Genomic DNA, 12,600 nt, shown 5'->3' with positions numbered 1-12,600 from the left:
TAATCTTAAAACCATGGTAACCACTAACCACTCGCCAATGAGAAAATACTGTCACTGGATTTAGTTTATTTAGTTTATTATTATTATATACAATATAAATATATATATATATATAAATATGGTGCAACATGTTATCACCATTGAGAAATGTTATCACTACTGTCCGTGCTATCACCACGGTTTAAGATAATATATTATCTTAAACCGTGGTAAATACTACACATCTGTTTTCGGACATTTTGTGACGTCAGTGTGGTGTGTGTGGTGTTAGTTGTTTTTTCGTTTTCTGACGACTGCCTTATCGAACACTGAAATCCAAATTAATAATTTTATTTTTGTTAATTCTGTACATTTTTTAAACGTTGTACTTACTACTTCCGACGATATAACAGTCAGTACACGATAATTACGGTTCATGATCAATTTGTAACTAATAAAATTAAATTTATATAACATCGACAACTAAATATCTACACACTTACCGCGATCTTTGTTACAGTTTCGGTGAGATCGTTGTTACCGTTGATTCAAACGCTGTACTTCGTTCATTAGCTGGTGATAAGTTCAAATCGTCCAGATTGAACAGATTCACGCACAACCGTAATTAATGCGTCCGCTGTTATCTAGGTTAACAGTGCTTCAGTGTTATTGGCCACGGTTTTCATATTTTGTGTATTGCCAAAATATCACGTGCCCGTATAAGTAATTATAATAAATATTATATTAAATAACGACATCGTTAAATCATTTATTATAATCTAATGTACCTCAACACACTACTATAATAATAATCGCTATTTAAAAGTATAATCACGGAGAAGATTAAATCTAAAATATCATTCCAAATTGCAATGCTATTGCTACTTTTTTTGTTGCTACTACCTACTACTATTTTAAATTGAAATGCTGTGCATAAACGTTTTTAAAAGTTAAAATTAATTAATTTGTATATATATATATTTATATATTTATACATATTAAAAGTATCCATAACAATTAACAAGTTACCTTTAATTAAATACATATAATTAAACTTGAAATAAATTTAATAATTGTTAATTATAAATAAGAGGAAATTGAAAATTGTTTAAAATTGTATTTCTTGCCATCGTGTAACCACAATTGTTTAATATTATAAACTTATTTTTTATGCTATGCCGACATTTAAGAATAGTAAAAGGTTATGCATACTTATAACTATAAAAAATAAATATTTCAAATTCCCGAAAGAGTAAAATGTGTTCAAAGACTTGTTATATTGATTAAAAATAACAAAAGTTTTTAATATTTACTACTTACTTACTATTTTATCTACATATTTTTAATTTTTATATTTATAAATAGCCAGTTATCAACGGCTTCACTAAACTTTTTAATATTGTTATAACATTTCAATATTTTTTTAAAAAAAAAATAAATAATAATTGTAATACTTGTATATTAAACACGTTCATTCTTAACTTTGTTATTATTTAGATGATTAGTTTATATCTATGATAATACAGCTTTTAAGAGTATAATATGTACTTATAGATTGTATTTTTTCTGTGGGCCCATAAAACATTGGAATAGCAAAATGTATAGTTTAAAATATACTATTACAATTAACTTTGAATAATAAATTATAACAAATTAGAAATATTAGTTTTCATGTTAATTTTTTGTTTCAGATAATTTTATATTGCTTATGAATTATAATCGTCATGCCTTGGTGTATTATAATTGGCTGTAGTAACAATTTGAAAGCTACAAAGCAACATGAAAAAGATGTGTCTTATCATATTTTTCCAAAAAATACACAACGACGTAATGCTTGGATGAACAATATTAAACAACCATTTAAGTTTAATGCAGATACATCTTATGTCTGTTCCAAACATTTTGTTCCTGATGACTTTGAATGTAATAGTTTAAAAGAACAATTACTTAACATTAAAGTTAAAAGACAACTGAAAAGAACTGGTTTGTGAATATGTCCATCTAAAATACTATAAAATTAATAACCTATTTTAAAAGTGTGTAAAATTATTTCAGCTATTCCATCCATTAATTTGTCTAATGCTTCAGAAGAAGAAAAATTAACAAATGAAGTTAATAATCCAAATGCAAGTGTAAGTATAGTATAACATTAAAATACATATTTCAATGTGCTCTGTGAGAAAATGTAACCTGGCAGCTATCTAAAATTGTCAATTCTTGATATTCACATTAGAAAACCTAGACGGTTAGACATAGCACATTCCACACACGTGAAATTACCTTGATCTACATACTAGATACAGCACGTTGGAGGGAATTTAATCTCAGGACTTAGTCATTTATTTGTATGAGGGGAGAAACGTTCTCTAGCAGAACAAATAGAAAAAAAAAATTATATTGTTGGGTTTAAAATGTAAAACATGTAAGATTATATAAGCTGTTCTCCCCTAATATTGAAAATACAATTGTTTCATATTTTTTATTTCATTAAATTTTCTTTTTAACAGTTGCAGTTTAATAATAAATATGATGTACAAAAATGCTGTGCTGTTTCCAATTGTAATAATATTATGTATAGTGGATCAGATGAGCCAAATCAGATGAGCAACAGTAAAATAATGTTCCATAAATTTCCAACTGATACTGTAATATTAGAGAAATGGTTGAAGTTCTGTAATAATTATAAAACTATTTCGGATGAATATCAAAATTTTCAAATATGTTCAGAGCATTTCAACAAAGATAATTATGAAAACAAATATACTAATGAGGTAAAGTATATTATGATTTGGTATAAATTTCTAATCTAAAATTTAACCACTTAATTAATATCATTATTAAAATAATATGTTTTTAAAGTCATCATATCCAATAAAAGTACTGAAAAAAGATGCAGTACCAACATTAAATGGTGGAATTATAAATGAAAATATTAAAAATGTTGAAGATGAGTTGTCAAGGACAGAACGTAAAAAGCTTGTGGATAAATTGTTAGCAGACTATGAGGAGCAACAAAAAAATGAAAAGGGTCATCTGAATGGCATGGTAACCAAGTACCCAGGTTTTTTTTCTCCAAAAATTAATTCAAATGCGAAACTTGGAGATAAATTAAAATTGTTAAAATCAATAGATAACCCAATAACCTATCCTCCTTCTAAAAAAAAGAAAGTATCTACAGCTCTAAACTTAAATACAGAACATTTAGAATCGCCATTTATTAATAGATTAACTCAGGAAATTAATCAAAATATTCAAGTAACACATGTTAAAGGCGGACTTATGTTACATGCTCTACCACAAATAGTCAATAATGTAACAAATACACATTTGGATAAAACGATTCCCGACGAGGAAGAAGAAATTATTATTGTTACGGAAGATGAAGCTAGCCATATAGATCTGTCTTCATATGAGGAAGAAGGTAAAGGAAATAACACTGAAGTGATTATAGTCACGGACTCTAAAGAAACCAAAAACACTCATAAGCATTTAAAATGTGTATCTATAAATAATTTAATTCATAAAATTGATAGTGATAATAAGTGTGAGAAACTATTAAAAAACAATGAAAGTCTATGCATGCCTTTAAATACAGATAAAGGTTCATTAAGTCAAGATAAGGGATGCCAAGTAATAATTCCATGCAAAGGTTGTGAAAACAGAAGTCTTAAGATCAATAAACTTTTAAGAGAGAGGACAAGATTATTGAAAGATCTTAATCAAAATGGTGCATGGAAAGATCCAGATGAAATAAATACCTTAAAAAGGATGAATGGTGTTTTGTCCTTATTGTTATTGCAGTGTGTTGGCGAAAAAAATGGTAAAAAATCTCCATCCATACGAGTAGATTTAGTGCAAGATTCCATTGAGAGAATTAATCGTGGATGGTCAATGCAAGACACATCAGAAACATTATGTCAAGCCTTAAGTATTAATGCTTATGATGAATTTGCAAGAGTATTTGAAATGATTAATGAAATATAATGCAAAATGTATTTTCTGATAGATTGATCTTAAACTTTCATCTAATTTATGTTTAGTATTTAAACTATACTTAATTAGTTGATTGGTTTGCATGGTAAATCTTAAAATTATATTTGATCACAGGGTAATAGAATGGACTATTTAACATTACTAAACTAAGCAGACTAAGCTAAAAAATAAAAAAAAGTGAGTTTTTAATAACTTTTGTATTTTTTATTAAAATTTGTTATATTATTTATAAGTGTTATTATATTAAATTGTATTATCATATTTATTATTTAATAAAATTTGCTATTAATTATCAACTATTTGTTGTATGAATAAAAGCAGTTAAAAACTATTTAATCTGTTTTGATTTTAGAACATTTAAAATATGCAAGGTAATGTAATAGAAAGAATTGATAAATGCAATCAGCTCAAATTTTGTTTTAATCACTGTTAGCATTTTTTTTCACCACTTAAATAAAAGAAAAATTTGAATATTGATTAGAAGAAAAGTTATCACAATTAATTATTTTAGTTACATTAATAATATTTATTTTTTTTTTTTTTTAATGAAAAGGGCAATTCCGTACATGTTTTATATGTATGCCAAATAATGCATATTATATCAAATTGAAATTATCTATTATATTTATGGGAAATCTAACTTATAACCAAAAATCTAAAGCACAGTGCCGTAGTGTACAATTAATAATATATTTCCATACTTCCATTTTAAATAGTATAAGAGATTTACAGAAATCCAAATAAAAATATAACAATATTAAGATGTGTGCTGTGTGTTATTTAATAATAAATATTTTTTTAAAAAAACAATTATTTTATTTATAGTAAATTTATGAAATTCAAATAGTCTTGAAAAAAAATATACTTTACTTGAAAGTCCTTAAATTAGATTTTATTATTTAGATAATTATAATAATATAGTATTTAAAAATGTGATTATGGCTTTAACATAATATCCAAGTGTTGTTTAACATATTCCAAGGCATTTTTCAATATGTCCAATTCCAGTTGTATCTGAGTATGGGCCAGCTGTTGAAATTTAGACAGATTGTCCTAAATAAAAAAATTGTTTATAATTAATTAATAATATTAAAAATCAAATAAGGAAATAATTATATGTTATCTAATTCTAAATTAATATAATATGAGTAACTGATAACTACAATAATTTATTGTTTTCTGTGCTTTAACCGAGTTGTCAGTCATAAAACAAGTGATGATGAGTTTAAATTTAGATCTGTGGCCTAGAAGGTAAAAATTAAATTGTTTTTAAAAAATATAACAATGATGGAACGGGATTCTAAACATTAATTTGATAATGAATAATAAGCAAATTATAATTAAATTACCATAAGTTTTAGAATCTGGATGAATAATGAATGAATAGGATTTACAATGATTTTTTTTTTTTTACTCTGGTGTCTAAAAACACTTTAAATAGAAAAAATGCTGTTACTTCAACTTTAAGGATTGTTGCTGATAGCAAATTAAATCTATAAGTTGGTACTTTAAAGAAGTCAATAGTTAACAATTTCACATACTTTTCTTAATAATAAGAAAAACTAAAAAGTTTACTGAAAATAGGATTATAATTTATGTAACAACAAATTTGACAATAACTATTCTAAATTTTATAATACTATTTTTTTAGATATGGTATGAATTTCAAAATATTTAATCAATTAAAATATTTAAAAAAAAATTAGTTCTTTAAATAAATATGTTTTTGGACTGAATATAACTTTTTTTATTCTGATTAATTTTACGTTATAGACTATTAGTACCTACTACCATTGATTATAAATATATATTAATATAATATTTATTATCAATGCTACTACATGTTTCCCCAAATAACTGCTGCATATTAGGTAACTATATCAATTTCGTCGACACATTTATTTTTTTTAACATAATTAAATTTTTATTTATTCGAATTTTTGTTTGCGTTACACAAGAACTAATCTTCATAAATAAAATTGTTAGAAAATTATTATTAGACTGAATAACTCAAATACTGAACATCAGAAAGCATTCAAGCGAACATAAATGCTTCATAATAATAATATAGTCTATATCTGCATATCGTTCGATCAGTACGATGTATATTGTATAACTAGCTGGATATGAATCCGTATTGTTATTGAGTCATAACCGTGTCCAAGGGGGGGGGGTATGCACTTGCACTCCCTGCGAGATCAGGCACAACCACTCATACTACACAGACAACTTATTATTGGGTGTATTGAATTCTAATGGTAATGGTTAATATTGCACCCCCTGCGAAAAACTTCTGGACACGCTTATGGAGTGAGTGGTGGGTATTATATAAGTATATAACAGTAGGAATAGTAGCATTCGAAAAATTTAAAAATTCCCTTTTTTTCCTCAAGGATTTTGTATCACCCTTAAATTGTGACACTGTGTCCATGTCAGCCGGTTGAGAACAACACTAATATCGAGAATTCGTACAGTTTATGATCGGTAAGTACGTATGCGCTATTTGATTCGTCGACGAAGACTAATGAAAAAAAGTAAGGTAGAATTTTAAAAAAATAAATGAAAAAACTTAATAAACCTGCAAAAACAATTTTATACGGTTGAAATATTTATTGTTTTTCTATAGAACAGACAAATATCAAATTTTTTTTTAAAAGTTTGATTATGTAATACCATTACTATATTCTTCATTTTTTCATAAATTATCCTTACCTAAAATATATAATAAGTTTAGCGTGCTCAAACTTATTATATTTTATGAACGTTTAAAGTCAAATTTTGACGATCATCAAAATTCTAACTTAAAATAAAAATCGATCAATCCTCAAATAATTTTGTAAGAACTTGAATCATTTCACAATAAGTTAAATATCCTTATATACACATAATGATGTATGTTCAAAATATTAAGACTGATTTTAAACTACTATTATAAGTAGGTATTTAAAATTAATGATTTTTTTAATTTACATTTAAATTTGAATTGTTGATTTTGATTTTTGAGTAAAAATTAAACAACGATTTCAAAATCGTTTTATGACCTATACATTTATGATTTATCAACCTTCACACTATACAACACAATCAATAATACGCATTAGACCACAACCTTATAATTTATAAAATAAAAAAATATTGAGCATTACTACTTAAAAAACATAATAGGGAAGTATATAATATTATGATAAATTAGAACTGTACGCGTTCGAAATCAATTAACGTATTACACCTAATAACTGTGCAGTATAAAACTATAAACTGCAAACGCGTCATAATATTTAGTGCCGAAATGGATACCCACGATCTACTCATCTATACCTACCGCACAACTGCAGCAACAGTTATAATATGATAATAATTAATTAATTTTTTTTCTAGTTTCGTTTTAATACCTATCGTATAATGGGGACGAAAACGGAATAATAACGATGACGATAACGGACTTGCACGTAAACGTGACGCATTATAGCTGATGTATTCAATATACATAATATACTATTAGAGGTCCAGCCTATACTGCAGCTAAACTACCTATATGGCTATATATCAGGGGTCGGGAACCTGCGGCTCTTTGGATAATTATCAATCGAGATCCGTAAAATATAAATTATATTATACCTGCGTTATTATAGTGATAAATAAAGTTTTTCTATATTTTCTAAATTTAAGACGTAATTTTATGTTTTTATTGCCTATCATTTTCTCAATGAAATAATAATACTATCTTTATTCTAATTTATGTACTAATAAAGTAATAATTTATACATCACAATTAAAAAAAAAGGTTGTTCAAACCTGTGCGGCTCCCTGGATATCATAGTTTTGTAATTTTTTGAAAAAATGGCTCTTTCTTACGAAAAGGTTCCCGACCCCTGCTATATATTATTACAAAGTCAATTTTACCTGCAATACTTTACATCCCACAATTACTATACAATTATTACCAACGCAATACCTACGTCTCGTAATGATTTTTATTGATCGTATTGGGTTGCCCAAGCCCACTACGATATAAAGTGCCTATTACAAGTGGGTATACCTATATAATATACCACCAATATAATAATTGGTTCTAAAACCGCACGAGCTATCAACATTTTAGTTATGGTTTTCGTTAAAAGTACATTCGCGCAGCATACTATATACGCCCCATTAATACGTAATACTATCAGTAGGTATAGGCAGTTTGATTGGAACCAATATAGTTATTAGTTACTCGGGCTAGCGAACTTATTGAGCGTTTAAAATTAAATACCGCGGCGGGTTTTGAACAATTAATTCGGCGGCGTTTTTTCATATGGTAGCTAGGTAGTTGTACTATATATTCATCATAATTCGTATATATTTAGCGAACGTAATAGATTTAAACGGTGTAGCACACGATTGCACACTTTTACATTTTTGTATCCAATAAAACGAGACGCGATTGCGTACCAACTGAAAAAGATAAATTCAAAATTTTCCTACCCAATAATTTGTTATTTAAAACATTTTTAATACGATGAAATATCAACATTGTTTATTGGTGGCGGGCCACATTTTTTAGTTGTTATTTATTATTAGATATATAATAAAATTAATTTAATACATTAAGAATAAAAAAAAAAAATTGTTATTTAGAAAAATAATTTAAAAAATGATTTTATATTGTAAAATAATTATTAAAACAACTATAGGTAGGTATTAATACTTTTTATATTATTGCAACGTTAATAGATATAGGATATAGGTATATAGGTATATGGGTACTCCAGTGTGGTAAGTAATCGGACATTTTGCTCATAAATGAAAAAACAATTTTCTTATTTATAAGTTATAACCAAAGACGGATTTAAATTCTCTAAAAACAAGAAAAATTCGTTAAAAAAATACGATTTAATGCAATCATAACAGGAATTTTTTTTAACATTGAAAAATTCTTACTCTTATAAATTATTTGTTTAATTCCGTGTATGTTTATAAATACCCAAGTGGTCTATATTTGTCAACAATAATTTATAAATGGCGACGGTGTCATATTTATCTGGTCGGTAAAGACATAACAAATAATACAAATTGAAGTATGCCAAAGCAAAATAAATAATATTTAATTTTATTCTTTTAAAATGAATTTTAAATACATTTTTATAAAATTTTATCCATTCTTAAATGAAAATGACTTAAAAAATATAGAAATGGACTAAAAATGCTTTAAAAAGTAATAATCTTAGGAAAGTAAAAAAATGATAAAACATGTAAAATAAAAATTTCATTTTTTAATTCCTCGATGTATGAAAATAACTTAGTGCATGGAAAAGCAATGTTTTCGGATATTCAGTAAAAAATGCGATTTGTATTTAAATCCACTCCCTAGCTAGTTAGTTATAGCTTACAGCCTATATACTGACAATTGACCTATAAAGTACATATATTTACGTATTAAAATACGAATTTCGTATCGTCTAGATACCGAACATATCATTTTATTAAAATTGACAATACTAACCACATTTTCCGATGGTGCTGGATATTGCTTTATCAATAAATTGATTCTGACTTGCAAGAATTCCCAGCACTTAGTCTCGAGGGCAGGATCGAGAGTACCGTCCAGTAGTGTTAAGTTCAGGCAAAGTTTCTCTTCCATTTGTATCCAATTGTCCAACGTTTCTGACAAACACAAAATTACGGATACAGTGTTATTAAATTGTAACACACGGCCAGAAGTGCAGAGGACGCATATATATCAGTATATCAGAGACATCTCATATCACCCAAACTATCTCCATATGGTAAATCATTAAATTTAAACCGAATTTAAAATATTAATCTATAAGAAAATTCAAATAAAATGGCAAAAATTCCAAAAAATGTTTTTTCTTTTTTTACAATTAAATTTTAAACAAATTATCAAAATAACGATTTTTTTTATCATATTTATTGGAATTTTTTTTTTTTAATATTGAAATGAAATCAAAAATACCCATCACATTCCTTCGTTCCTTTTACAGAATCCATTAATGTTCAACTGAACGATATTTTTGATGTACCGGAACGTTGAATTGTTTTTCAATTAACCGGTATTTCAGTATACCGAAAATATTACCATTCAAGTGTACATTGGTACATACTTTGATCCATGTTGAAGATGCGAACGAATGCGAGGAGCTTGCCGTCGATGGGAAACGGGCCGGGCGTGATGTAGAACTCGGCGAGGGCGGGAAGCGAGAGCGTCTGGAGCAGATGGTACCGGATCGAGTAGAGCGGGTCAGACCGGGAGACCCCCAGCCGTATCTTCACGGCGTCGTGTTCGTTGTCCGGGTACACGAACCCGTTGTGCACCAGGAAATCGGCGTTGGTGCGCACCCCATAAAATATGTACACTTGGTCGTCGGCTGCGTATTCTCCGTCGGCGTAGCACACGCACACGTTACTTGACTTGACGAAATCGGTCGACAGCTGAGCCGGTAAACGCCACCCCGCCGGGGCAAAAAAAAATCATATTACGACATAATACATAGCTAATCGAGGGATTACCCTCGGGTACCCTCACACTGTTTTTAGAAAAGATCTCGTTCGAATGCTGATTTTTTTTTAACTAGGTATATACTTATATATTATACAGACGTAATGTGCCTATACGTGTTTCATTATGTGTATGTAATATGGACTGCTTGGGGATACACATTTATTTTTCAAACATCCTTTATATATATATATATATATATAAAAACAGTTAAGCGCTGATTAATTTTTGAAAATTTTGAAATAGTATAGTTTCTTATACTTGTTCTACTTTCTACTTAAGTGCATTCTGGGTTGTGATTTGCAAATGATTAGTGATTAGTAATCACTGATTACTGCTGTCTAGTGTCTGTTGAAAATGTTAATGTAATATTATACTTAAATACATGTTAGTTTAGAACCTATATGATTAAACATAATTTGATAAAAATAAACTTTACTAGATATTATATTATGTATATATATATATATATATATATATATATATACATTACATATTATTTATTATTCTACTGATTTATTTAATACATTTTGTATTGTTATTTGTTTAAAAGTTTATATTCAGTTCATTATTATACATAATTAAAAAAATATAAAGTTATTATATTATTTATATTACATGATGTTATAAATTCAAACACTAATGATACTATACTTGAATGTCGATTTCATTAAAATTAAAAAAATAGTTTGTATCACCATAGGTTAGGTTAGATCTCTGTATTTCATATTACATAATGTAGGTACCATATATGAGACCTGCAATTGTATAATCGAATGATATAAAAGAGTAAATAAGAAAAAAATCCCACCGCAATAGGTATAAGTGTGTTATAACTTACAATCTTATAAAATAATAATAATTACGACTAACCTGGATGAGTTGTTATATTTTTGCACTTAGAAATAACCTCAAACTATGTGTGGTCACGGCTATTGCACCACTACATAAAATACAAGAAATTGTTTCGAGAAAAATCTAAAATTGTACAATTATTTTAAATACGCGCATACATCTGGTACTTCTAAATGTAGTATGTACAAGATAAACTGTATTATAAACACTGTATTGCCTGTTCAGGCTTTTTAAGACGTGAGTACGTTATTTATCAGGATTTTATTCTTCGTTTTTGGTTTCCTACAGGCTATTAGGTACTCGACGGAAATAGCAGCCGAGACTCGATCCCCTTCAACTCGAAGTTTAAGTTACATTTATAATAAGTTAAAAATGACTCAATCATAATGATGGATTAAAAGCAAATTGACCTTGTCGCATTTATGATAGCAACGAATAAAACCGTAACGAATACACTGCTTGCTCACCGCGAGATAACCATATACCACGTCGCAGGAAAGAATAAATTACATCACAATAACAGAATTTGTAGGTATACATTATGCATAATATAATATATTATATACAAACGAAAAAACAAAAATAAAAATTAGTTTGACTTCGAATTGAAGTTTGCGGTTTAAAAAAAACCTATTGTCTTATAAACTTGTCATTACAGATCATTCACCTGTATTTATATTATATTATTATATGAATCAAAATATGTATCATTATATAACATATGTCATATAGTAAGAGTAAAAAACAAATACACGTCCTCAGCCAAATTCTTTACGAAAAAATCGTGATGTGTTTGGATGGAATTACATATTATAGAAACTAACCCCGAACCAAAAAGTTATGTATTGTTGACCTCGGAGTATAGTCATTTATGTAAAGGTAAATTCAATTTTAATACAGTTTTATTTTAATCGAATCTACATGCTCACGGCCTATCTGTCTTGATTTCTAAAATTAAATGTATTATAACATATATTCGTATTTATAATCATTTATTAACAGATCTACAACCAAACATTTATCCATATTCATAGTTGCAGCTTTTTTGTTTACACGAATAAATAAGTTATAATAATCTACTTACTCTTCCACTTCGGTGGTTGAACATGTCCCAAAGCGGTATGAGCGCACTAACATTTTCGGACGGGTTATCTGAGCTGGGAACTGTATTTTGACGCGACATTAGCGTCGATACTGCCCACCTAAAACAATATGCATAAAATGCAATTATAGACTGCTTATTTTAATCTTTAAATTGACAAATTAAAAAA

General features: G+C 27.6%; 2 protein-coding genes across 4 annotated transcripts in view; one reads left to right on the top strand and one right to left on the bottom strand.

Moving 5' to 3' along the window:
* The first annotated feature begins 246 nt into the window (after positions 1 to 246).
* On the top strand, positions 247 to 4,194 carry LOC113551786. Of its 3 annotated transcripts, none has more exons than XM_026954267.1 (6): positions 247 to 426; positions 500 to 702; positions 1,671 to 1,962; positions 2,035 to 2,111; positions 2,487 to 2,750; positions 2,839 to 4,194. In XM_026954267.1, exons 3-6 carry the CDS (start codon positions 1,704 to 1,706, stop codon positions 3,961 to 3,963), a joined length of 1,725 nt encoding a protein of 574 aa, XP_026810068.1. In that variant the 5' UTR covers positions 247 to 426; positions 500 to 702; positions 1,671 to 1,703; the 3' UTR covers positions 3,964 to 4,194. The 3 variants fall into 3 exon arrangements, with proteins under 3 accessions (XP_026810068.1, XP_026810070.1, XP_026810069.1); XM_026954269.1 differs by having other exon boundaries at positions 250 to 411; XM_026954268.1 differs by having other exon boundaries at positions 254 to 391.
* Positions 4,195 to 4,826: 632 nt separating this feature from the next.
* The window catches only part of LOC113551956 (histone-lysine N-methyltransferase setd3-like), a 33,673-nt gene continuing 25,899 nt past the window's right edge, over positions 4,827 to 12,600 (bottom strand). Inside the window, exons 6-9 of the mRNA XM_026954563.1 lie at positions 12,414 to 12,531; positions 10,080 to 10,407; positions 9,458 to 9,618; positions 4,827 to 5,025 (exon numbers count right to left, since the gene is read on the bottom strand). Coding sequence (XP_026810364.1) covers positions 4,909 to 5,025; positions 9,458 to 9,618; positions 10,080 to 10,407; positions 12,414 to 12,531 — 724 coding nt within the window. The 3' untranslated portion in view covers positions 4,827 to 4,908. The remainder of the gene's footprint in view (positions 5,026 to 9,457; positions 9,619 to 10,079; positions 10,408 to 12,413; positions 12,532 to 12,600) is intronic.

The sequence above is a fragment of the Rhopalosiphum maidis genome, chromosome 2 (assembly GCF_003676215.2).
Source record: "Rhopalosiphum maidis isolate BTI-1 chromosome 2, ASM367621v3, whole genome shotgun sequence".
Lineage (NCBI taxonomy): Eukaryota > Metazoa > Arthropoda > Insecta > Hemiptera > Aphididae > Rhopalosiphum > Rhopalosiphum maidis.
Note: the sequence above shows the minus strand (reverse complement) of the source record. Positions and strands in the feature narration are given on the sequence as shown.